The following is a 26,605-nucleotide window of genomic DNA, read 5'->3' on the forward strand; positions in this document are numbered from 1 at the left end:
GTGGCAACCAAGGAACAGCAGATGCGGGCGAGAGGGACGCGCGGGAGGCTGGCCGCGGAGCGTCCTCAGAGGCCGGGGGCCTGGACGGCTCACGTCCGACCTCTCCGTGTATCTGGATCCACAACTACAGCAACGTTTCACGTCAACGTTTCTATACACACAAAATACAGAAACACCAGCAGTCGTTTACCCCAAAATATCTGCTCAGGTTGATGCCTAAATATTTCTTTTGCGGAAAATGCACACTTGGACTCCGCTCTCCTGCCTTCCCAGCGCCCGCCGTGCCCACAGCACCCTGCCGCCCTTTCCCACGTGGGCCGCGGCTCGAGTCTATGCACCAGCGTCCCGAACACTCAACGGAAGGTACAAGGGGAGAGAGACTTAGGACACCGGAGAGAAAGGAGACGCAGAAGAGCCACGGACCCGGAAAAGAAATTCACCGACTCGTCCTCAGGTCAGCAGGTGACCTGGAGCGACTGCCCTGTGCAGGAAGGCCAAGGCTCCTTTCTTTCTTTTTCTTTCTTTCTTTCTTTCCTTTCTTTTTTTTTTTTTTTTAAGATTTTATTTATTGAGCAGCCCTGGTGGCTCGGTGGTTTGGCCCCACCTTCAGCCCAGGGCATGATCCTGGAGTCCCGGGATCGAGTCCCACGTTGGGCTCCCTGAATGGGGCCTGCTTCTCCCTCTGCCTGTGTGTCTGCCTCTCTCTCTCTCTCTGCCTCTCTCTCTGTGTCTCTCATGAATAAATAAAATCTATAAAAAATATTTTAAAAAAATATATTTATTTACTAATGAGAGATACAGAGACAGAGAGGCAGAGACACATGAGGCAGAGAGAGAGGCAGAGGGAGAAGCAGGCCCCGTGCAGGGAGCCCGACGTGGGACTTGATCCCGGATCTCCAGGATCACGCCCTGGGCCAAAGGCAGCGCTAAACCGCTGAGCCACCCAGGTGTCCCCAGAGGTTCCTTTCTTAAGGAAGAGGGGGCGTTGGGGTGGGTGCCGACCCCCAGCAGAGCTGCCCTGCCGGTCTCCGCATCCCCCAGCGTGTCACCCGCAGCCACGGAGCCGGGCACAGCACGTCCTCGGGGGGCACATGCGGGTGGTCAGAGATTGCCAGGCCCCAGCATTGCTCTTGAACATGAGCTCCCAGCTGAGCCTGATGTCCCTCGACAATGATGCCTGGTGGCAGAGCCGACGGGGCTAGCCCAGTCCCTGCGGGGGCTGTCCGAGTCCGAGACCACACTGTGTTTAGCGACCATCCCAGCTGCGGCTCCTCGGAGGGCAAACAGGAGAGGCCGGCAGCTGCAAGAGTCTGTTTCCAACAAGGAAATCTCAGAAGAGCAGCAGGGGCGAGAAGGATGCGACGTGAGTCACGCTGCCCCGTGAGGGGAAAGTGAGAACCGGACACCTTAAAACATTTCCGGAAGGTCTAGCCCTCCATCCCTCAACCAGCAGCAAAGTGCATGCAGGTTCTACAGCCCCCTCCACAAACATACTCCGGTGAAGCTTCCAGAACCACAGAGAGGGCGAGAGGGCTGTGGACAACTGGAATGTCTCCTGTTTCCTAGGCCTTGCCCTCGCCTCCCCTGACCAGTCTGTATACTGACGAGGGCTCGTAAGGCCCAGACCGGGGCACACCAAGACCCATAATCTGTGCCTTTTCTTTCTACCAATGCTGGCTCCTGAGATGATCCCACCCGCCTGCTGGACCCGGGCCCTGACCGCTTCCGCACTCTGTATGAGGGAACTCAGGAAGCTGTGGAAAGTCTCAGGCAACAGATAAAGGTCCTCTTTTTCAGAGGAGAACCCACACCTTCTGCTCACCTTCTTTAAAAAAAAAAAAAAAAGGAAAGAGCAGTTCTGATCCTCTTATGACGACAGTGTGAGCATTTGTCGCTGGGGTGCTCACAGGGGGGCCTACGAAATTCAGACCAGAGCGAGTCCCCTTCAACACCTGTCCCGGCAGATGGTGGTGATGCAGGTCCAGGGGAAGCCCTCCTGCCTAAAATAACAACGTAACCATTTTGATTTTGCAAAACACAAACTCAATTCACGAGGAAGGGAGTGAGAAACATCTGTGGGAATATTAATTTCTAGTTATGGCACGTTAGCGTCGCCTCTGCCTGGGCGCCTCACGCTGAGCGGTCTTGGCCAACGCGAGGCTGGCACGGTCACAGGAAAGAGGAGGGGATCAGGGGTAGTGTTCTAGACGCCACCTGCGAACCCAACATCCTAGCGGAGGGGCACGCTACTTAATTCTATCCCACACATCTTCCTAGAAATAACAGAATTTTACACTCACATAGAATCTCACAGTTTAAAATGTTTCTTTTTCATTTCCCTTTTTTCTTGGACTAGACAACAAAATCCAGCTATGAACCCTGTGTGTTTCCTGACCATGAACCGGGCACTGTTACCTCCAGTTTTACAGACGACGTAGGACTCAGTATAAACCCTCTACCAACAGACCCCATTCAAACTCGCAGAGTCCTTGGCTCTTTATTTTCTCTTACTGGAATAACCAAATTCACTTCAGCTCAGCATGTTGAGCATCTGCATGTGCCCATCCTGTGCTCGGAGCTCAGACTAAAATAGCTCCGGCCCTGCCCGGCACAGAACATGAAGGCCAGAGGGGGAGGTGCGGGGGCCTGCGCTCAGCACCTGCAGCCACAGTGGCCATGCACACTCGGACGACACCCAGGGACGCCAAGAGGCTCTGAGAGGCCAAGTGTCTGAACTAGGACTTGGGAAGGCAAATGGAGTCCCCAAGTGGAGAAGCCGAAACCCAGGTGGACGCACATACCAAGCAGGGCAAGAAGGCCGGGAACTGGCTGGGTGCCAGGGGACAGGGCGCACACCTGGGGTCGGGGCACCAGACAGGCCTGGGCTGGCACCGGGAGAGGGCCCGGCATTGGCTTGCAAGGGCCTCGTGTTCCACAGGCCACCAGTTCCACAGGCCACCAGGGCAAATCAAGGGGATCTAAGCATTGAAAAGGTCAGACGAAGTCGCTGGAAGCCAACCTCAGGCAGTGAAGACACTGCTGGCTTCTCACACTCGCCTCCAGACCGCTGAACGGAAACCGAGGAGCGCCGGCCCCACGTACGGACAGGGGCAAAACGCGTTTTTAATTTCCAGGTTTGGATTTGAGGAGTGCAGCAGGCAAAGATCTCACTTCTTAGAGGCATTTTCAAAACCCCCACGGACCCCTGAATAGGTGTGCTCTTTGGGTCCTAGGAGCCTAGTAAAGGCAGCTCTGTGAGGAGCACAGGCTGCCACTCACCTCTCCCCTCCCTCCGGGATCTTGGGGACCTGCAGAGTCAAGTCCCCGTGCTCCCTTCACTTTTATGTCTGCCCGAACGCCACTTCTACATCTCATCCTGATCCCTACAGGACCTGTTCTAGCAGCAGTTAAAGGGCAATGCTGGCCTCCCTGGTCCCAAACAGACGACAGGACAAAGTGCTCCAGGGAGGGGTGAGGGAAACAAGCGCAGCAGTTCCTGATGGTGACTTATTCCAAGCAAAGGGCTCTCAGCACAGAGACTCCCAGCCCTAAATGATGCCCCACTCTCCCCGCACACAGTGAGCGGTCCACGTTGGATGTTAGGGCCTCCAGGACAGCTGGAGGCCAATGGCAGGGGACCCTCTGAGTCAGCCTCTTGACGACTATTCAACGGGGCCTCCTCAGAGGTCTGAGGCCAGGCTCCCCAGGGAGGACCAGCAGCACGTGAGGATGAAAACACAGCACGGTGACTGGCAGTCACTGGCCAGGCCAGGCTCACAGCCACTGTCCCAAATCCTCACTAAAGTGTCCTCTTCCTCTTTCAAAACAAGAAACCTAGGCTACTGTGGACTCACCTTCCAGATACAACAGTTCCCCTGTGTGGGGGGGGTTCAACGCTAAGCTAGAACTTGCCTCTCTTTACCGTCCCCCCTCAAATGCAGAAGTGTTATTACAAACAGCTCTATGCCGCTCTCTCCCAAAGTCCTTCACCGTGTACAGCTTTCCAAGTCACCCCGTGGATACGGTCCAAGACCACCTGCACTTAGAGGTGGAACTCGAAAATGTATTTCATAGTGAATCGAAAAGGAAAAGCAGAGAAAGCCCCCCAAAACTTGTTTTAACTCTCCTAAAATCTACTTTGAAATATAGCGTCATATTTATTTCAAAATTATTCCTATAATTCATTACTAACTACAAAGAGCATACATTTTCCTGCTTCGTCTTAACGGATAAAACCATGGCCATCTAGTGTGGGCACCACAAAAACTACGCATATCCACGCACAAAACTCCCGTGACTTCGGAGCGTCTGAAAGCCCTGGCTCACGGGGCTCTCATACAGCTTTTACAGGATCCTTAGGGATTCAAAAGCCACCAAGTTTCTTATCCCTTCCTTCGAGCTTCCCTGTTTACAGTGTGGGTGTGGAGAGGATGAAGGAAGTTTACAGACCCCGCAGGGCCTCCACCGGTCTACCAACACCGAAAGAGGAAGATCAAATTAACTCTGTATATTCCCTTTGATTCTTTTTGCTTAATGAAGCCGGATGCCTCACTGGTACTGCCAACCTGGGCTCTAATGCCCACATATTCTCATGGTCACACTCATTCTGGGTACGTGCAGCCCCCACCCCCCACCCTGAGCTCCCGGCGGACTATTACTCAGAGTCAGGAAACACAGACAGTCCCTCTGCGGAGAGAACCCAGGTGGATCTTTACTGAGAAGGACAGACTGTGGCGGGGGGAGCGCGAGTCTTTGGTTGAAAAACGCACTGAGTTGGGACACCTGGGTGGCTCAGTGGTTGAGTGTCTGCCTTCGGCTCGGGTCCTGATCCTGGGGTCCTGGGATCGAGTCCCAAATCGGGCTCCCCGCATGGAGCCTGCTTCTCCCTCTCCCTGTGTCTCTGCTTCTCTCTCTGTGTGTCTCATGAATAAATAAATAAAATCTTTTATAAAAAATTAAAAAAATACACACGGAGTTACACGCGCGCCAAGCCTCAGCTCCTGACCACTAACACTGGCCCTCTCCAGTTCTCCTGAAAACACGGGGAGAAGCCAGAGTGGGCGCTGCTGCTGCTCCTCCCCGAAAGGCGGTAAAACTGCCATCACGGGACGTCACCGAGCGAGCAAGGGCCGTAACGGCCCCCCTCGGGGCACCCAGGCGGGACTGGACTCACCAGGCTCCTCTGCGGTTTTAAGGACCATCTTCGCCCGACACAGCAGGCCCCTGACGTGGCTGGAGGTTGCTGGAGGTTGTTCTAGAAGAGCCAAGAACCGCCGGAGCAAAGTTTCCCCGGCAGGAGGGCTGGGTGGGGCCGGGAACCCCTGCGGCGGCTCAGCACCCCTCCCCTGGGCTCCCCAACCAATGAGCCTCCAGCCCCAGAGCGGCAGGGCCGCCACCCAGTTCACCCAGTTCCTGAAGTCAAGCCCGAGCAGCTCCCAGGGTTAACCGGCCCCTCCCTGGAAGCGCGCGGCCAGGCCCTCGGCTTCCAGGGCTTCCAGGGCTTCCAGGGCTTCCAGGGCTTCCAGGGCTTCCACGGCTTCCACGGCTTCCACGGCTTCCACGGCTTCCACGGCGGAGCAGCAGAGCCAGCCGCCGCTCCTCCCCGCTCGGGGGCACTTGCTGAGAATAGAGTCGCGCGGAGCCCGGAGCTCTCCCGGCAGCGAACAGCACATTTCCGAAGAGAATGACTAAGAGATCACGATCGTCACCGAGTGCTGTGAGGTCACAGGCTAAAAGGGGAAGGCAGATTTCCGAGGGGAAAAAGAATTCCAAGGGCAACACTTCCAACAGAAGTTCAATTTTATCTCCGTTCTGTTTTCTACTGCGCCCTACCACACTGTTCGTTTCCGCATACTCTTATTACACGTGATTTTTTTAAAAAGATTTTATTTATTTATTCATGAGAGACACGGAGAGAGAGAGAGGCAGAGACACAGGCAGAGGGAGGAGCAGGCTCCATGCAGGGAGCCCGACGTGGGACCCGATCCCGGGACCCCAGGATCACGCCCTGGGCTGAAGGCGGCGCTAAACCGCTGAGCCACCCGGGGATCCCCCACATACTCTTATTACAGTCCCGAATCACATGTGTTGGTGACATCAGATTGACAGTAACCAGGGGGAGAGCCTTAATCCCATCACCCAGGGATAACCACTGAGCAAATTCTGGTATATTTTATATTCTTCCGGATTTTTGCTCTGGGCACTGCGCTCTCCTTCGGCCTCGGCCCTCACCCCATCCCTGTGTGTACACCATATACAAGTGTACCTTTGTCTCTCCGTGTATCTCACATATATTCAATACTTCTAACACTCATGTCGTGTAAAATATAAAAGTACTTATCTCTCTCAAGAGGCATTTATATTATCTCAAGAGGTAAGTATATATAGAGAAATAACGAATATCTATAAAGAAATAATATACACAGAAACAAAAATTAGTTTACATGCTGTTTTATAACCAGCCATTTTTCACTTATAACAAACATTTCTCCATGACCGTAAATGGAGATTTATTACATTTTTTATTATCCATGATACAGAGTATTTAACCAATTGCCTCCTATAAGACTTTTAAGTGGTTTCAAATTCTCCCGCCAATCTCAACAGCCATATGCACACACTCTGGCACATCTTTGATCATCCCGTGAGCAAACATTCTCAGAGCAGAGCTGCCGGATCTAGATACAGGCTCCGTGTGTTCACAGGAGGGACTACAAGGTCCCTGCCTGTTATTTCTACTTACATGTGACCAATACAACAATGGGTGCCTAGGGCATCATCACTACAGGTACCATTTCCTGGGTGCTCACCTTGTGCCCATGGCTGACTCATCTAATCCCGAGAGCACCCTTGAGGGGTTCTCTTCAGCCCCAATTCGTGGAAGGGGACACGGAGGCCCAGAGGCGTCACACGGCTTGCCCAAAGTCTGAAACCTGACACTGCACCAAGGTGTCTGGCAGCAGGGCCCAGGCTCTGGCTGGCTCCAGCGCCAGACCCCCGAGCCCCTCCTCCCACTAGTCCTGGTGGTGAGGGCGCCAGCAGGTGCACAGGAGGCCTGGACCGGCTGTCCTGAGGCTGGGCTCGCACACGTCTACAGCAAGACACCAGAGTGCGGCTTCCGGTCACACTCTGGATGTGGCCACAGGTGCCTTACGGGCAGCGGCCTCAGCCCACAGTTTCCCTTCGTGCCTAATAAAAAATAAATATAGACACGTATATTTTTAAAAACCACCTTGTTTTGCAGAGGCAACTGACAGAAACCCAACTTCTTTAGTTCAGTATGTCAAATCAGAGTTCGTGCTTTCTCCTTTGTGTCCCCGTCGGCAACAGGTGCCAGGTCAAGTCCTGTCCAGGCCCATTTCAAAACCTCAGTTTAGGAATCCCTGGGTGGCTCAGAGGTTTGGCGCCTGCCTTCGGCCCAGGGAGTGATACTGGGGTCCCGGGATTGAGACCTGCGTCGGGCTCCCTGCATGGGGCCTGCTTCTCCCTCTGCCTGTGTCTGACTCTGCCTCTGCCTCTCTCTCTCTCTCTCTCTGCCTCTCATTAATGAATAAATAAAATCTTAAAAAAAAAACCTTCAGTTTATTCCCAAATCTGCATGTCTACCCCCTGGTGCCAGGGCCGATCTCTGATGCCAATCCCAACTTTTAAGGGGACAGGTCACTTCTACTTTCCACCCACTGCTGAGCAGTGGAGCGCCTCTCCGGAACAGAGGGCGCTGGGCACAGGCACGTACTGCCTTCACAGGCCCTGCCCACATCTGCCTCTTCCCTGACAGGACAAACTCCATTTCTGCAAGTCTGAGCAGCGAGAAACAGCTTCTCAGTGACTGGAGCAGACACCAACCTGATGACTAGTGGTGGGGATGATCTTTTCAAATTTGCGGTATTTCTTCTTCTTTGAACTGCTTCTTCATATCTTTTACCCATTTTCCTATTGGTTATCCTTCCTTACTGGTTTGTAGATTACAAATTCTTTGTAGTAAATGTTGCAACCTTTTTTCACAACCCATCACTTGTTTTGCCAGCAGTTGCGGCATCTTTGCCTTCCAGAAGCTTCTACGTGTTACAAGCAGGTCTGTGATCTCTTCCTCCATCGGCTTCTCTCAGCATTCACCGAGCACCAGAGTGCTGGGCACCGCAGAGTGCCGGGTACCGGAGGTGCACCAGACGACCGCAGCACCTTCCCTCACGACGCTTACACTCCACTGGGAGCTGGGAAGGGCAGGGCATCAAGGAGCAAAATACACGTACATTGGAAGACACATGCTACGTGGGGCTGGTATATTTTACCGTGATGGGGTCACGGATGGCTGCTCCTGGCCGGGGCAGCTGGGGTAGAGCCAACGGCGCCGGGAGGGGAAGGCAAGGCAGGAGGGGTAGGGAGGTGGGGGAGGGCTGTCGAGGGCCTCGTGGGCTATTTTAAGGACTGGTTTCCACTGTGGATAAGACAAGGAGCCAATGCCAGGAGCTGGAACAAAGTGGAGGACCTGATTTTCTTCGTGATGATAGCACTCCGATAGCCCACCCAGGCAAGAGATGATCACGGCTTACACAGAAAGTGATAGGATTCCTGTTCTATTCACTTCTAAGGCAGAGCCAAGGACTCGCCAATGGATTCCACGTGGGTATGAAAGAAGTCCAGGATGCCCCGAGCCCTCTGGCCTGGGCAGGTAGAAGAAGGCAGATGTCACCTCCCAGGTGGCAGGCTGCCAACAGGGCCCCCGCCCCATGGCACAGGGCATGCCTCAGCCTCCCCACCCATCCTGCCCTGCTGCTCTGGACCTCATGATCTTCCGCTCTGCCTCACTCCCTGCTAGGCTGCCCAGTTCATGTCTCAAAAGAGGGATTCTAAATGGCTCACACAGTATCCACCAACCCCGTGTGGAGAGAGCGCGCCATCCAGGTCAGGTTCTTGTCCCAGTTCTGGAAGGCTGTCCATGGGGAGCATGGCCGGGCACACCCAGCAGGGCAGCACACCACCTTCTGTGTGATTATCCCTCCTCCAAAGCTAGTGCAACAAATAACACTGTTAAAAAAAAGGAAGCAGTGAATGAAGAGGCATGTCTCCTGTTCCTTAAAATAGAAGTTTAACTACTAAAGCACCAAATTATATGACTGACTCACTCATAAGGAAAGTGACTTCATAACGCATCATCCAGGTCTTGGGACATTTCTCACATTGCAAGTGGGTGCTACTTATCACGTCAGCCAATCGGCATAAAACCGGGCCTTCCTGGGCAAACAGAAACAAATTACCGCCCTACTCAACCAGGCACAGCTCCAGCACCAATCCCAAAGAGAATAAGATTGTAACAAAGCTCTTTAAACGGAAGCTGTGCCCAAGTTCAAAGGACACTGTGATACCCTAGAACAATGGCACACTACAAAAGCAGGACACTGACCCAGGCCTCGAGCCATCTGAGTGATGAGATGGGAGAAGGAGGAACTGGCCCAGGCCCCCCAATCAGCATTAAATCAACAAAGTGAACCACCAGCTACTCATATTAAAATCCTACATAAGGGCGGTTAGATTGCAAGTGTTTTGACTCAAGACATTTTATATTTTCAATTAATAAAATACCTTAGATTGCCTTAATCCTTCACCCCAGCCTCATCTTTGGTGACAGGTAAGAATGTGCAAATGTGTAATGGTTTAAAATGACCCAGGGGAAAATGTACATGAATATTCATGTAACATTCGGGGAGGTTTTTTCCTTAGCACGATACCCACACATCACCATAGTCCCGAGGAGACAGGGCACACTCAAAGGGGGAGTGTGGACAGTTACTGAGAGACTGTCCACAAAGGTAAGGGCGGAGTCCGGGGAGGCTCTCAAGCCTCAGTGAAGCACCCCAGGGTGACCAGGACTGAGCGCCCTACCCACCTGCGGTCTGCAGGAGGCGGCAGCCGGCTGCAGGGGCTACGGGATAGGCCCTGGGACAGGGCCCGGCTAACCCTCAGCCACCGTTCAGGGAGAAGACCCCCTGACCTCATTCTCCTTGGACTCTCCAGCCTCCTGGACAGATCCAGTGGAGGCCAGCAGGCAGGGCAGCCTCCGCAACAGCAGGACGGAGAGGGCCGACGGCACCGGCGGGGGGCTGCACGCCAAGGCACGCGCTGCCAGGAGCCGCTCAGCAGGGTAAGGACATCTGCGACGGCCCCATCCGCTGCCTCGAGGTCTCAGCTCCTCATCATAGTTCCAAGACCCTCCTGGATGCGACCCCGCTGCCCCCCAGGTTTTTCTTACCCCTCATGTCTAGTGTTTCCTCTTTAACCAAAATAACGTGCACACATCACATAAAAAAACAAACAGTACCTATGGCTTAAAACAGCAACCCACAGTTTCCTGCCCAACTGCAGCCCCCGCGCTCGCGTCCTGCTCCGTGGAGGTAGGCCCCTTAGCTCTCTGTTCTGCTGATGACCTCCCTGCTTCCACACATCACAGGCACACTATCTGCTCCCGAGTCTTCAATTCTGGGCAGCAACGCTGCCCGCCACGGAAGAGGAAGACTCAGCTCTGACCCCCACCCTCCGCGCCCTGACACACGCCCGGTACAGTTACTACACGTGAAGTTTGGGTTAAATCAGTGTTTATTACTTCCATAAACACTGCTCACAGCTTAGCTACACAACGTACTAGGACTGAAATTACCACGCAGTGGCGTCAAGTGTCTCCTTTGTGTCTGTGTGCTTAGCTCTCTGCCTTACAGATGGAAAGCCAAGCTCTCCACCAGGTATGACGCTGTCACCAGGAGCAACCCGGTTCTGGGTCGGCCCTCCAAAAACCTCCACGCTCCTCCCGGCCCGGCCTCGCTGCTTTCAGAGCAGCACCCTGGCAATTCCCTCCGCCTCTTCCAAGCGCCGCCTCTCGTTTCTCATTCCGTGTTTCCCTCCTGGATCCCTTCTTTTGCTAGAGCATATCCTCTAATAAGGACACGAGGGATGGGTTTCCATCGCCGCTGTGGATTTTGCATGTCCAGAAATACCCCTGTCCTCCTCCCACACTCGACTGGCACTCGGGCTGGATTCAGGGCTGTAAGTTAAAATCGCTCCCTCACGAAGGCGAAGGCATTCCCTCACCGCCTGCTGCTCCCACAGCGCTGTTAGTGACCGTGCCATTCCAACCCCGGAATTTGCTATGGGACCATCTTCCTGCTCTGAAGGCTTTCAGGGTCTTCACCCTCGGCACTGTGTGGCTTTGTAACACAGTGTCCAGGTGTGGGTCCGTTTGCACACACCATGCTAGCCCCTAGGCAGACCCCAACTCTCAAGTCTCATAATCTTTGATGATGTCCTACCCTGTTTTCTCAGCTCTCACCGTTCAGAGTTTCTGTTAGACGCTGGACCTCCACTGTGAATCCTTTAATGTTTACCTTTTCACTCCTACTTTTCATCTCCTTGTGGAACCACTTTCTAGGAAGTATTCTTGCAAGGCACTCAATGTTGGCGTTTACCCCCGATCTGCGTGCTGAAACCCTAACGTGATGGCATTTGGGAGGCGATCGGGCCGTGAGGAAGGAGCACACATGTGTGGGATTGGCGGCCGTCCAGGAAGAGGCCAGTGGGGCCAGCTGGCTCTCCTTGTACCTCATACCTCGAGAGCACACAGCAGGACGACAGGCCCCTGGGGGCCAGGAAGGGTGCGGGGAGCAAGAAGCACCAATGCAGGCCCTGCTCATACTCCCTGCCTTGCACCCACAGCACTCACACCCGAGAGCGCTGCAGACGCCACCCAGCGCGTGGTGCTGTCACAGCCTGCCCTGGGGCAGCTCTCTACTTCATCTCCCAGTCTCTGGATTGTTTTCTTTTGGCTGTTTTTAACTCGCATGAACCCACTCTTAATCTCCGAATATTCCTTTTGGATAGCATCCTATTCTTGTTTTATTAATACATCACATCTAAGACTCTTAGGTATGTGGCTTTTAAAATGCTCTGCTACGATCTGTTTCCTCAAACATCTGTTCAAACGCTGGCGCATTGGCGAGGACAGGCACACACTAGCAGATGTGAAGATGTGGGCTGTCCCTCCACATCTAAGGGCCAGCACCAGCAGCCTGGTGAGAAGGCGTGTGGTGGGTGCGGCCTGTGGAGCGCTGGGTTTGCCTTAAAGCAGGAAAGCGGTAACACACGGACCGCAAGGGGCTCTGTGGGTTCTCTCTCCCATCAGCCTGAAGAGCCATCCTCCGACCTCCTTCCTGGGCTGTGTGGGCTACAAACCTGGGCAGAGCAGCCGGGCCGCCAGGTGGAGGGAGAAAGGGTGGGACGGCCACACCGAAGGACACACACCTTTGCTCACTCTCCCTGTGCCACCACAGCGCTCTCCAGAAATCAAACCTTTGTGTTCCACCAAAAGTGTAGGAGACATTGCCTTGCTGCAGGATGTGGGGAGGGGACCTGAGAGCCTTCGTGCCTGCCATGAACACCTTCCACCCTCATCCAATCCCTACCCTCACCCCTTGTCTCCACTCACAGAGGCCCACGGAGCCCTGCAGCCTTTCTGGGATGTGAGGGTAAGTGGTTTTGCTTCCTGATGGACCTCTCCTCTGCAGCTGAGATCTTTCCTGACAAGCAGCCAGGGCGAGAGTGGCATGGGGCATAGAACCATGCGAGTGTCCTAAGACTCCCAGAAGAGCAGCTGTGCGCTGGGCTGGAGGGTGACCAAGACAAAGACATCAATCCTCTACAGAAGAAAATCCACAGGCACCTGGCAATACTGCAAACTCTTTGGGAAGTTACTTCTGCTTGGGTTACCTGAAAAATACAGATTTGTACTGTTCTTCCTCACAAACAGGAATGTAACTTGCCAAAAAAAAAAAATAATAATATAACTGAAAATTTTTTTAAAAGGCTGAGGACAAAGAAAATACATATGTGTTACAAAAAATTCAAATGAAGGGGTCACCCAGGTGGCTCAGCAGTTGAGCGTCTGCCTTGGGCTCAGGTCATGATCCCGGGCTCCTGGGATCGAGTCCTGCATCAGGCTCCCTGCTTGGCGGGGAGCCTGCTTCTCCCTCTCCCTCTGCTTCTCTCCCTGCTTGTTTTCTCTCCTATCAAATTAATAAATAAAATCTTACAAAAAAAAAGAAAAGAAAAAGACAAACTATACAGAAAGTAGTTGGCATGGTAGTTTTAGATGCCTTTTAAAATAAGTAAAAAATACAGGATGCAGTCAATGCCGTCTGTGCTGCCCTCTGCTGGCTACACGAGGAGGCTGTTTAAAGGTTTACAATTGGCCATTTTTGCCAGTAAATTCAATTACCTTTTGAACATATATGGGGAGAAAAGAGTGAAATTCATGATCTACACAGGGTGGGCCATGCTCTGCTGATACCTGTCAATACTTCTTTCTTATTTTCTGAGATGGTTTTCTTAATACTAGAACTGGTTTGACCTTTGTCCCTACGCCGGCGCATCGTGGGAACTGGCACGGGGCGGACGAGGACGGTTAAGGACGCAGCGGCTGGAAGGCGGCGTGGCGGGTTAGGGCAGCACCATGCGAAGTATCAGGGCGGGGGTCCCCGCCGGCATCACCGAGGAGACAGAATGAGCCCCAGTGACAAGCCGCCCGGCACGAAGACCGGGGGCAGGCCGGTCCTTCCGCGGCTCTGGGACACGGAGGGCACTGGCGGTCCCCTCTGCAGTCCTCGCCGTGAACGCCGGTGAGAGGATTCGGTGCCCACGGCCGCTGCTCCGGGAAGAGACTGAACTCGGGGCCCCGGGTGGCCCCTCCCCGGGCCTCCTCACCCCGAAACCTGAGACAGCCCACCCGCCCCCCGTTTTCTAGCGACCGGTTACACGCCCCCGCCCCGCTCAGATGTCCTAATAAAGGTAGTGCTGAGTACGCTGCCTTCATCCAAAAGGCTGGAGTCCTCCCAGGGTGTTCAACTCAAGCCAACGCCTGCTGAACGTGCTGCGGGCTGGGGCCCGGAGGTGAGGACACCTGCCTCCCTGGTCACACCACGGCCCCGGGGTCCCAAGGGGCGGCAGGAGTCACACGTACGTCACCATGTGGCAAGCGGAGGACTGGAGCACGGAGGGAGCGTGGGCAGTCCAAAGAAGTGGTGTGGCCTTCCAGAAAATCCTAGTGGCGTTCTCTGGCGCTCAGGCCTGGGGAGGGCCCACCACCACCCTGGGCCTCACGTTGAAGGACGCGGACACTGGCCATCGGGTGAGGAGGCGCTCTCTGGGACAGGAGGGCGCGTTCAGACGGAGGCCCTTGGATGCCTGGCGCTCCGGGCTCTCCCCCGACCGCGAGAAGACCATGTCCGGAGGCCGGCCTGCCTGCGTCTCTGCACTGGCACAACGCTGGCCCCCAGACAAACCCTCCTCCGCTGAACAGATCCTCAGTCCGGGTATACTTCAACTCTTTTTTGAAACTGATTTTATACCCAAAGTCACAGAACAGAGAGCTGGGGTGGCTGGGCTGCACCCGTTCCCTTCCCAGCCAGGAAGCCTACCTGGGAAAGAAGTTTACAGGAGAAAGAGACCCAGCAGACACAGGTTCAGGTTCAAAGTAAAAAGATGGGAAGGCCCAAAGAGCAAAGAGGCTCACGGAGCCAGCAGGGCCTGGGGAGGTCTGTCACCGTTAGCTAAAGGGATACAGGCCAATGCACAATCATCAATCAGGGCATTTTCAAAAGTATGCATCAGTTTACAGAGAAACACGGACACTTTCACAGAAATACTCTCTTTTAAGCACGAAAGTAACCCTGGAGCAGAGCGGGCGACCACTCCTACCACCAGCATCCCCGTCATCCCCGGGTCATCATGAGGCAAGCTGAGGCCACAGGAAGGGTCAGGAGCCACGCGGACTCTGGCCACCACCAAGCCCCACGGGGGTCTTCCTATGACCGACGTGTCCTCCGTGTGCTCGCCCACCCCGTGCGACGCCTGCTGTCCACAGCAACCAGACAGAATGTGCAGCCTGGAAGCCAAGCGTGATTCCCCTCAGCTCTCACGTTGCCTAAATGACAGCACCGGTCCTGACACAACTGCAAGAACCACAAAGGTAAACCAATCGGCACATCTTCCCAAAGGCTAAGTTCCAGTCTCCTTGTTTTTATCAAAGCAAACTACTTGTGGAAGAAAGCAAGACATGAAACGACCATCCTGAGTATTTTTAACAAAAAGGATTCCCTCAATGAAGGCAGAATAACTTACATTTTTCTTGTCTTTATTTTTATTATCTTTTTAAGATTTTTATTTCTAAAGAAGCTCTACACCAATGTGGGGCTTGAACTCACAACCCTGAGATCAGGAGTCACATGCTCCACCGACTGAGCCAGCCGGATGCTCTTCTTCTTATTTTTAGGGACGAAATACATGATTACTGTGCTCCTGGTAGAGGCCTAGGGGACAGGATATAAAATATAAAATATGCAAGCCCTGGTTTATGGCCTACATAACACAAGTTAAATACATGTTTTTCTAGAAGTTACTTTTTACCATTAATAGGTCTTAGAAATTTTCCCATGCCAGAGCATACAGACCTGTCTCAATTTTTAAAAACTGGTACATCCCACAGTTAAGTTTGTACCACACTTTGATTCCCGCCTGGTGATGTTGAAATTGCTTCCAATACTCTGCTGTCACGAGCTGAGCTACAATCACCAATCTTCCACATCGGGCTTCCTGCACTTGGCCAAGTGTGTCTGAGGAAGATGCTCAAGAAAGCTGAATTAGAGTCGGCTGGTACTTAACTGGAACTTAACTTTGTATTTTGAATCATTTTAGACGTGCAGAGAAATAGCAACGACATGGAGTCCCTGTGTCCCCTTCACCCACTTCCCCTAGAGTCACCACCTCCGTCTTGTGTAACCACAGCGGAGTTACTGCGACACGGAAGTCAACAGTGACATGGTGCTGACAGCAGGGCCAGCAATCCCAGGGACGCCACCGGGGCCTCTCGCTGCTGTCCTTTCTTCCAGCCCAGGATCCAATCCAAGAGTCCTACTGCCTGTCGTGTGTCCTCGATCCCCAATCTGTGACAGTTTCCTGGTCCTTGTGCATCATGGGCTTGACCCCTGGCAGAGAACTGGTCACTTATTTTGTAGAACGTTCACTGGTTTGGATTCGTTGAGGGTTTCTGCTGATTTCACGGAGGTTGTCACTTCTGGCAAGAATGGCATAAAGAGCAAGGTTGTGCTCTTCTCAGAACATCGTGTCAGACGCCCATGACACTGCTGAGTCTGTTTCCTGGTGATGCTAACCTGGACCACATGGTGAAGGTGAGCAGCAAGTTTCTCTAAGTGATGTCCCTTGGTAACTGGTGAGTGTCGTGCGGGAGGATGAATTCGGTCATCACCAGATTCTCCAGGCAGGCTCACCTAGTATTTTCCCTGCCCCAGCCCTGGAATCAAGCACTCTCCCAACGATCCCTGGCTCCTTGTAATGGAGGGTGGTACTGGAAAACCAAGATCTCAGTACGGGTGGTACAACCACTGGCCAGACTACCCAACTGCCTCCTGAAGCTCCACGCCACACACAAGAATGCCTGCGTCCCCACAGCTTTGCCAGGGCTCTCTTCCACTTGGCCAACCTGATGGCTGGTGTAATCTGCACCTCCCTACTTCATAGGAGCACTGAACACTTAGGTTTATCGGCGACCTACACTTCTATGAACTGTTCGTATCTTTTGTCCTATTTTCTACTGTCTTCTTACTAATTTGTAGGTACTCTCCCTAAGGTATGGATAGTAATCCTTCACTTGTAGGTGTTGCAGATATCTTCTCCAACTATAGTGGCTGTCTTAACTTTTTTTTTAAGACTTTGTTTATTCATGAGAGACACACAGAGAGGCAGAGACACAGGCAGAGGGAGAAGCAGGCTCCATACAGGGAGCCCGATGTGGGACTCGATCCCAGGACCCCAGGATCACGCACTGCGCCAAAGGTGGTGCTAAACCGCTGCGCCACCGGGGCTGCCCGCTAAGTTCATTTATATGAAGTCAAAGCTGTCAATTATTTTTTCTTTTATGATCTGGGCTTCTGCGACCTGTTTAGGAAGTGGTGTTCCTTCCCAATGAAATTGTAAAAAATGTTCACTTTAAAATTTATATCCAGGTGTTTATATAATGTATATTTTGTGTATATTTACATATTTGTCATTCTATACTTTGAAAAACAAACCTTCAAATCAATTACAGCATATATAATCCTGAGGCAACTGGGTGGCTCCATCAGCTCAGTGTCCAACTCTTGAATTCAGCTCAGGTCATGATCTCAGGGTCCTGGGATCAAGCCCTGTGTTGGGCTCTGCACTCAGATGGGAGTCTGCTTGTTCCTCTCCCTCTGCAGCTCCCCTGCTCTCTCTCTCCCTCCCTCTCAAATAAAAATAAAAATGTTCGAAATATATATAATACATATGTAGACACAGAAACATGTACATAAACCTTATATTAATGCATACATACTTTGATCTATAACCCATCTGGAGTTTTTGGTTTGTTCTTTTTTTTTTAAATCTTTATTTATTTATGATAGTCACACAGAGAGAGAGAGAGAGAGAGGCAGAGACACAGGCAGAGGGAGAAGCAGGCTCCATGCATGGGGAGCCCGACGTGGGACTCGATCCCGGGTCTCCAGGATCGCGCCCTGGGCCAAAGGCAGGTGCTAAACCGCTGCGCCACCCAGGGATCCCTGTTCTTTTAAGTACAGAATGACAAAGGGAATCTAAGTTTTTCCTGAACGGATGGTCAAGTGTCATCACCATTTACCGAAGAGCACATCCTTTCCCCACTGATGTGAGATGTTAGCATGGGCGGGACAGGTGGTGACTAAAAGCCCAAGAGCCAACTGCCTGGGGGGGCCCTCCTCACAGTTTCACCTGCGAGCCAGGTCAGCTACTTCCTCTTTCCATGTGAGTTTGCTTATCGAGGAAATGGAGAAAATCTCCCCACTTCACAGGGGACGTCTGTGCTTAGAACAGTGCAGACATCCAGGAAACACTCAATACCTGACAGCTGTTATTGTCACAAACCAAGTCTGCACACAAGCACTGGTCTATCTAGCCAGTGTTATACAAAGAAATATATAATTTGAGCCAAATATGTAATTTAAAATTTTCTAGTATCCACATCAAAACACTAAAAGAACACTGGGCCGCCTGGGTGGGTCAGTGGTTGAGCATCTTGCCTTTGGCTCAGGGCATGATCCTGGAATCCTGGGGCTGAGTGTCGCATCAGGCTCCTTCCATGGAGCGTGCTTCTCCTGTGTCTACCTCTCTCTCTGCCTTTCTGTGTCTCTCATGAATAAGTAAAATCTTAAAAAAAAAAATTAAAAAACTAAAGAACAGGTAAAATTAACTTTAAATCATAAAATTTAATCCAATATATCTAATAACATCATTTCAGCATATAATCAATATAATAAATTATAAGACATTTTGCATTATTTTTTTCGAACTAAGGTTTCAGAATGTGGTGCATGTTTTACACTGGAGCACACTTCACGTTTTCAACTATGGCTGGTTAGCAAAGGGGTCAGGACAGGGCTGGGCTGGTCCTCTGATGTGATCATATATTCTTATAACAATATCACACACACGTGTGCAAAAGTACTGTAAGGACTAAACATCCACTTGACTGCAAAAGACTCTCTTGGCAAACTAGAAAAAGGAATCTTTTTTTTTAACATGATGAAAGTATCCACAAACAATTTATAGTACATGTTACACTTCGTAGGGAAAAGTTGAAAGTTTCTCCATGAAGACAAAAGAAATGAAGGATGTCCACTCTCTGCAACCCCCTTGGTACTGGGCTAGAGGATCTTCTAGCCTGATCGTTCTCAACCAAAGAGCACAGGAGAAATCAGGCCCTGATCCCCTGAACAGTTAAATAGGGAAGAAAAAAAGACATAAGGACTGGAAAGAGGGAAGAAAAGAAAAATGAAACCATTAATTTCACAGTAGGTTTAAGTGTCCACATAGAAAAGGTAAAAGAGGGGCACCTGGGCGGCTCAGGTCATGATCCCAGGGTCCTTGGATCGAGCCCTATGCCATTGGGCTCCCTGCTCAGGAGGGAATCTGCTTTTTTCTCTCCCCCTGATTTCGTTCATTCTCTCTCAAATACATAAATCAATTCTTTAAAAAAGAAAAGAAAAAGGTAAAAGAACCTAAGGGTAAACTGCTAAAATCATTACCAGGGTTTAACAAGGCTGCTGGTCACCACAAAATCGATACATAAAGCACAAAAGCACTTCAGTGTATTAGAGACAGACAGAAGTTGATACTTGGTAACAGATCTATCAACAACGGGCAAAAAAGAGTTTTGTGGAAAGAAATCCTAATATGCTATTGAAAAACTTAAATGAAGACCTAAATAAATGGAGTTTAGGGAAACTACTCAGGGCTCATATGCTAAAGATGTAAGGTTTTTTTCCAGATGATCTACCGATTCGATACCACTACAAACTGCAACCCCAGCAGGTCTTAAACATCCCACAGAGCTGGCCACAGAGCTCAGGGGGGGAAAACCCCCCACACTGATTTTTCTATAAACACTGCTGGGGATATACCCGTCCCCCAAATACCAGGAAACGTGAGTAGGAAAGGTCAGAGCGGCGTTTGCAATAACGCAGAACTGGAAACTACCTAAGTATCCGTCAGAAGTGGAACGGATTTTTAACATTTGTGTTATATTCAAATAATGAAATATTAAACATTGGTAAAAATGAAGAAACGAGCTCCATGAAACAAAGTGGTAAATCTCAGGAACATAACGGTTAAGCAAAACAAGCCATCAAAATGACAAGAAAACTTTACTGAAAGAATTTTACAGCAAATCTAAAACCAAAAAGTGTGAAGGACACATCAAGACATTTTCTAATATGCAAACTCAGGATGCTACTCCCATGTAGCCCTTCTTAGGAAACTTCTAGAAAATATGCTTCTGCAGACTTAGGATAAATCACAAACTTAAGACAGGGGACCTAAGAAAAGGTGTTCCAGAAGAGAGGGAACCCCAGGATGACTCGTAGCGAAGTCGAAACAGAGACCACATGGTCCACCGAGAGCCCCTACTCTGGACGGGAGCAGAAGGCCGGGCTCGGGCCAGGCGGCGACCCTGACTGCCGTGCAAAGCAGACGGAAGGCATCGGGGAGCAGCTCAGGGCAGAGGCGCAGTATGTTAGAAAGCAACCGATAACTTCAGAGAAAACTAGGCGAAGGGCAAACTGAAGCAAAGAACAGCTCCGGGAAAAAGAGCCTCGCACAGGAAAGGCCGCGAGGCTGCCGGAGAGCGCGGGCTCGGCAGAGTCCACCGAGGTCTGGGCGGTCCGAGGGCACTGTTGGGGTCGGAGATAAATGGTGTGACAAACCGCCAAACAAAATGCAGGGTGGCTGCCCAGGGAAGCTCAAGGCGGGAGGGCAACCGCTGGTTGTCACCAGTCAGTCCTATGACCTGCTTTTCTCCAAGATGGCAAATGTTTGTGTTCGCTGAACAAGGGAGCCGAAATCAATGCAGAGCTTCCCCATCTGGAAGGTCAAACAGACCCTGTGTGGGTTACCTCGTGGGTTACCTCGTGGGTTCCACTATTTATGTGAAGACTTAACAATACTTGAAAAGGATTACTTTAACCTGAAAATGGTATCTACACACTGAATTTCCTGAAGGTAGAATTTTTAGAAATTAAGACATAATTCACAAATCATAAAATTCACTTTTTCAAAGTGTACCAGTCAGTGGTCTTAGGGCATTCACAAAGCCCTGTGACTACTACCACTATCTAATTCTAGGGCATTTTTAGCAAACCCCCCCCCCCAAAAAAATTCCATTCCCATTAGCAGTCCCTCACTCCCTGCTGCCCGCACCCCCCGTCCCTGGTAACCAGTAGCCTTTCTGTGTCAGGTGTCTGCCCCTGAGTGTTTTCCAGATCCAGTCGTGCCGTGGCATGGATCAGCATTCATCCCTTTTGGGGGCTGAATTCTATTCCACCTTACTTGGCTGCTCTCTTCTACAGCTGCGGAACAGAAGCAGGCAGTTACTGACAATGCTCTTACAAGCATTCATGTAAACGTTTGTGTGGTCTGTGATCTTTTAAACCATGTATGTGTGTCACTGTGATAAAAATAAATTTTGTAATATTATCTAGTTTTCCATCCGAATCCTACCTGTTCTTCCAAGTACAGTCACACAGCCTCCTCCCAAGGCTCTCTCCCGTCACCCACCATGCCCCATACAGGAAGGTGCTGACCTGGATTTATAAGTTTCACCTCTGAATATGTTTTTTAGATTTTATTTATTTATTCATGAGAGACACAGGCAGAGGGAGAAGCAGGCTCTATCCAGGGAGCCCGGTGTGAGACTCGATCCCGGAACCACGATCACACCCTGAGCCGAAGGCAGACGGCCAACCACTGAGCCACCCAGGCGTCCCACACCTCTGAATATTTAATGATTCTATGAACTAAGATTCCTATTCTCAAAGATGAAAAGTGTCTGCTGAACCAGCTTTACATGCTTTTAAGTAATCCCAAGGTAATCGTGTTAGGTATTCCATTAGCTCGGTATAAACACTCATCATCCCGCCACAGAAGGAATGGACGGTTCTCACACTGTCCTGCGTCAAAAGGAAAATGTGTAAAGATCAAACAAACCTAACAGTTTTGTACGAGGGCAATGTTGACCAGGCTACCTAGCAAGTTCATTCTCTAACTTGATTAAAGGATTGCATTACAAGCACCAACCATTTTTGATGAATTCATTTGATATTTCCAAAAGTGATCTTTCTGGCGCTCTTACTACTTGAGGGAATACAAAATTAATGTCAGGGAGCAGAGATGATCAAATTAATTCATCGGGTTTTCCGTGCACCTCTAAACCAAATTCAATTAGTGAACTTAGGAAAAAAAAATGCCCAGCCTTCCCAAAGTACGCAAACAATTAATTTCATGGTGTGAACTTCCAGCTGTTCTCTGAGAAGTCAGAGTGGTAGAGATGAAGGTGGGGACTGCGGGTGTTGCCCTGCTCGCTCTTTTCTGCTTTGGACCCCCACCCCACCGCGTGAGCACTATGCATCCCCTTCCTGTTTCCTCTGCTCCCATTCAGCCTTGCTAATTATACATCACCCCTTTCTCTGTAAAACCACAAGACCAATGTTACAAAATCCCTGCACTCCACCCATCCTCTCACTCAGCTGACAGAGAACAAACTGAACTGATGGAAACGAAGCCATCCCATGACAGAGGAGCTGGCTAGGCAGACAGGCCATGATTATGTCGCGGGGCAGAGCAATGAAGGCACAGGGTAGGACCATAAAAGTCAGCCAGTCCAAACAACTTAATATCCGTTACTGATTTTAAAACAAACTGAGCAGAAACCACTGTTTTGTCTAAAATCTAGTCTCCTCCGGGGTCGAGTCCCACATCAGGCTCCCTGCATGGAGCCTGCTCCTTCCTCTGCCTGTGTCTCTGCCCCTCTCTCTCTCTCTCTGTCTCTCAAGAATAAATAAATAAAATCTAAAAAAATAAAATAAAATCTAGTCTCCTTCAGAAGGTAGACGGCTTCAGGAAGGCACAAAACAAGAAAATTCTAACGATCTGTATTTTCAAGATTTCTTCAAGCTCTTACACAAACTATTGTTTAGATGTTTATTTTTCTCTTAAAAAAAATCCCTTAGTCTCAAAAATATTCTTACTAGGTTTAGAGGCAGTTCTCAGTTTGCAAAAACTACCATCACCCAAAGAAACACCAAGTATCGCTGCACAAAGTATCTCTCAGCCTGTTTCCTCTGGGTCTGAGCAGGGCCGCCAACCAAGTGCATGGCTCACGCGCGCAGAAAGGCGAGAGCACAACCTGAGCACACAGCGATGTCTATCACAGGAAGCCAAGGTCCCACCCCGGACAGCAGTGCCGGTGGCTTCCTCCTACTTGGCAACAGTAGAGATGAAGACAAGCAGATTGCTTTAGAGCATATCGTAGAGGCAGAATGAACTGGAAAATGAGAGAAAGGAGGGGGTCAGGGCTGATTTCCGACATCTGACGCACACACCTATGTGGACAGACATGCTATTTCCTGGGGTGGGGAGAGCTATGTCACCCTGGGTGAGACCCCTTTGGACATCCCAGGGGGGATGACAACTGAGGCAGGGAGCCACCAGCGCCCGGAAGCTCAGAGGGAGGGGGAGAGCTGAGATAGAGCCGGTTGTGGTGATCTGGGTAGCTGCATCCTAGAAAGCTGTTGCTAAACCTGAACAGCCAGATGCTTAAACCAGAGTTCCCAGGGCAAGTACAGGGCTAGGTTCCTGCGAGCCCCTGATCACACAGTCTCACCAATACATAAGCTACCCGTAAGTGTGTTTCTCTTCAAGGACACCTTATCTAACCTGTTGTTGGTTCGCGGACACTGTACTCAGGCTTGAAGGAAGCTCACCTAACGCATCTTCGCATCTTCGTGGTGGGCACGTTACAGCCTTCTTCCACTTGCAGACACTGGACAGCACATCGGGACTGCGCTTGGGGCCACTTTCAGCAGTGAAATCACCAACAAAAAGGGCGTAGACGTGCCACTCAACAGGCTGCATAAGCACCTTGGTTCACAGCGTGAGAGCCGGGCCGGAAGGCAGAGCGTCCCCTTGTTCCCCGCACCGAGAAGCCTGCAGTGGGTGCCTGGCATCACCCACTTCCCTGCACATGTCCATGAACAACTGCTAGAGCTCCGTTTTCATACTGACTTGAGGTTGCAAATAAATTGTAGTGAGTGGACAGATTCCCAAATATGGAACCCACAAAGAATGAGGCTGGGCCTCATGAATGGAGGAGGCATCAGAAGGAAGGGGGGACCTGACAGGACCAGGACCTGGTCATGTCAAACGGTAACTCCAGAGGTTCAAGAGAGCCAACCACCGGGGAAGAAACAGGGAGAAAGGTGACCTACTTTACAAATTTGCCACCCTTTCCCAGGTGTTTCCAGTTAGGCGACTCCCCCAACCCTCTCACCAGTGACAGGTGGTCTGCACTTTCCCTATTCCCAGTAGTTCAGAACTTGGAAGGAAAAGCAAGGAATCTTACCTACTGCTGTCTCTCACTGTAAAGGAAAGAGCTTTATCATATGTATTTCATGGTGATTTTCATAGAAATTGCCTTTTTTAAAGTATCAAACTCAAGTACAATCTCTATCATCAATTACCTGGTTTCAGAGTCATCCGGATAGGTGGTTATTAAGACGACAGCTGGCAACTTCATACGCACATTGATTAGTCTGTAATTTTGGTCAAGTCAATGCAAATGATGCCACAAACCTCACATCACAAAGTGACTACACAGATTAAATTTACTCCTGAAAATGTAAAATGCCTAATTAAATACAAAGCTATAGGTAGTACAGAACATGAAACTTGTGTGTTTAGTCCAACACGGTCCTGCCAAAAAGTCACCTACCTACAGTACTGGTTGTGAAACAAGGCATCCAAGAACATAACAAGGAAAGAAAGATGCTCCCCAAGGTACCCAGCGTCCCCCAAAGATTTACCCTTCCTTTCCTAAAGTCTTCAGGCACGTGCTCAAGTGACCTAAGTGACTATGGAGTGGACACCCAGGAGCGGGAGGACACCGAGGCCCAGTTTCTCAACCCACCCAAGGGCTGACAGACAGTAAATAAAGGATCCAACGATTGCTGGCTCCCCCTTGTTAACCACACGGGTCTTATGCACTGTCCTTAGGGAGTCTTAGAGGAGATCACAAACATTTAATTAAGCAGTACTAACAATTAGGATGGAAAACAGCACGTAATAAGGTACTAAGTAGACTAAATAGGTGACTTACCATACTGCAATTATGAAAAGATCTATCTCCCCAACTTTAAATTACTTTTAACTCCTGCCATCTAACCTGTGTAGGGACATAAATCGCTGATTCTTTAATTAACACCTTAACTCCAAAGTAGATCACCCACCTGGTCGTTCAAACACCCCAAACCCCTAAACAACAGAACTATTCTACAAAGATTCTATATAAAAATCCCTTTTAAAGGAGATACTAACATACCGTCGTTCCCCTGCCTCCCCATTTTTAAAGATTTATCACTCTGAGTGGTGCTGGTGTCATGCCATGGGTGGAAAAGCCCTGGCTTGGCTGACAACACCAGGGGGGCCTCTCCCCTAGCTACAGTCAGTGGTCGTCAGAGGCTCTTCCATGTCGTTTGTCTCATAAATGTCATGGACAAAAGCCATGAAACGAACCACAGAGGAGAAGCTCACCCAGACACACAGGGAAACTCTGAAGAGGAAAAGCAGAAGAGAAGCAGATGATGCTGGCGGAACCTTCCAGAGGGCCTCTCCACTGCCTCCCTGACTTGCATAATGCTCTCAGGAGGATCTGCCCACCCACAACAATCTATATTCATAAATTTTGGTGAGGCTTTCTCCCCAATTTTAATTACAAAATTGTGATTTTTTTACTGCAAGAACGGAAAAAGAATGTTTTCATTTACTATCACTGTTTAAAGTTTCGCGTCACTTTTTTTTTTGTAAATCCAGATTTATTTGATGCAAAGTAACATGTTAAAACATTCTTTAACATATTAAAACAATGCTTTAACAATGTAAGCATTAAAAAAAAGCTTTTCTAATGCTTATTTCAAAACTAGTCACATACTGTTTGTACATACCATTCCTTATCATCTGTTACATTTTACATAAAATAAAACATCTTTAAGGGAAAAGAAAAGCACTGCCATATAATAACCCGGCCATTCCATTCACAGGTGTTAACCCAAGAGAAATAAAAACCTGTCTACACAAAGACTTGTACGTGAATGCTCACAGCAGCTTAATTCATTAGTGGCCCCAAACTGGAAATAATCCACATGTTCGTGACAGGTAAATGGATAAATAAAATGTGGTCTATGCAGATACTGGAAATAAAACAACTCAGCAATAAAAAGGAAAGACTGACACTCCCAACAATGATCTCAAACACTTCATGCTGAGTGAGAGCCGGGCACAAGAGAATACACTGTATGATTCCATTAATATAAAATTCTGGGAAATGCAGGCTCATCTGTAGTGACAAAAGGCAGATCAGTGGGAGGGAGGGAGGGCAGGCTGGGCTGCAAACAGACCTGAAGAGTCTTCCCAGGGCAATGAAGTGTTCTGGGTTTTGGCTCTAATGGTGGCTTCACTGGCGTAAAAAAAAAAAAAAAAAAAAAATCTGTCATATACATCTCATCAAACTGTGCACTTTAAATGGATACAGTTTACCATATGCAAGCATACTTTAATAAAGTTAATTTTTTTAGGGGCACCTGGGTGGCTCAGTCCATTGAGCACCTGACTCTTGTTGGTTTCGGCTCAGGTCATGACCTCAGGGTACTGGGATGGAGCCCAACATTGGGCTCCAAGCTCAGCACGGACTGTTTGGGATTCTCTCCCTCTCCCTCTGTGCCTCTTCCCTGCTCGTACATACCTTTAAAAGAATAATTAAAAAAAAAAAAAAACTACAAGAGGAGGAACCTGAAAAGTTTACTGAAACAGGTAAGTGGAAATTAATGCATTCATTACAACTAAAGATGTTTAAATGTCATCTTTGGCATGTTAGATTGCTGTGGAGGCCCCACGAAGCCCCGGAGAGTGTCTGCTGGTGACAGCTATTGGTGCTGACACTCCCCAG

At 50.1% G+C, this 26,605-nt stretch overlaps 1 protein-coding gene across 3 annotated transcripts in view; it reads right to left on the reverse strand.

Moving 5' to 3' along the window:
• The window catches only part of CYTH1 (cytohesin 1), a 78,850-nt gene that overhangs the window by 36,641 nt on the left and 15,604 nt on the right, over nt 1–26,605 (reverse strand). Inside the window, exon 1 of one of the 3 annotated variants that reach the window (XM_041724802.1) lies at nt 5,174–5,690. The exons of the other annotated variants lie outside the window; for them this stretch is intronic. Within the exon in view, the coding sequence (XP_041580736.1) occupies nt 5,174–5,201 (28 nt within the window). The 5' untranslated portion in view covers nt 5,202–5,690. Of the gene's footprint in view, nt 1–5,173; nt 5,691–26,605 lie in introns of those variants that run through there. 3 annotated transcript variants of the gene reach the window in all.

The sequence above is a fragment of the Vulpes lagopus genome, chromosome 12, assembly GCF_018345385.1.
Source record: "Vulpes lagopus strain Blue_001 chromosome 12, ASM1834538v1, whole genome shotgun sequence".
Classification (NCBI taxonomy): Eukaryota; Metazoa; Chordata; class Mammalia; order Carnivora; family Canidae; genus Vulpes; species Vulpes lagopus.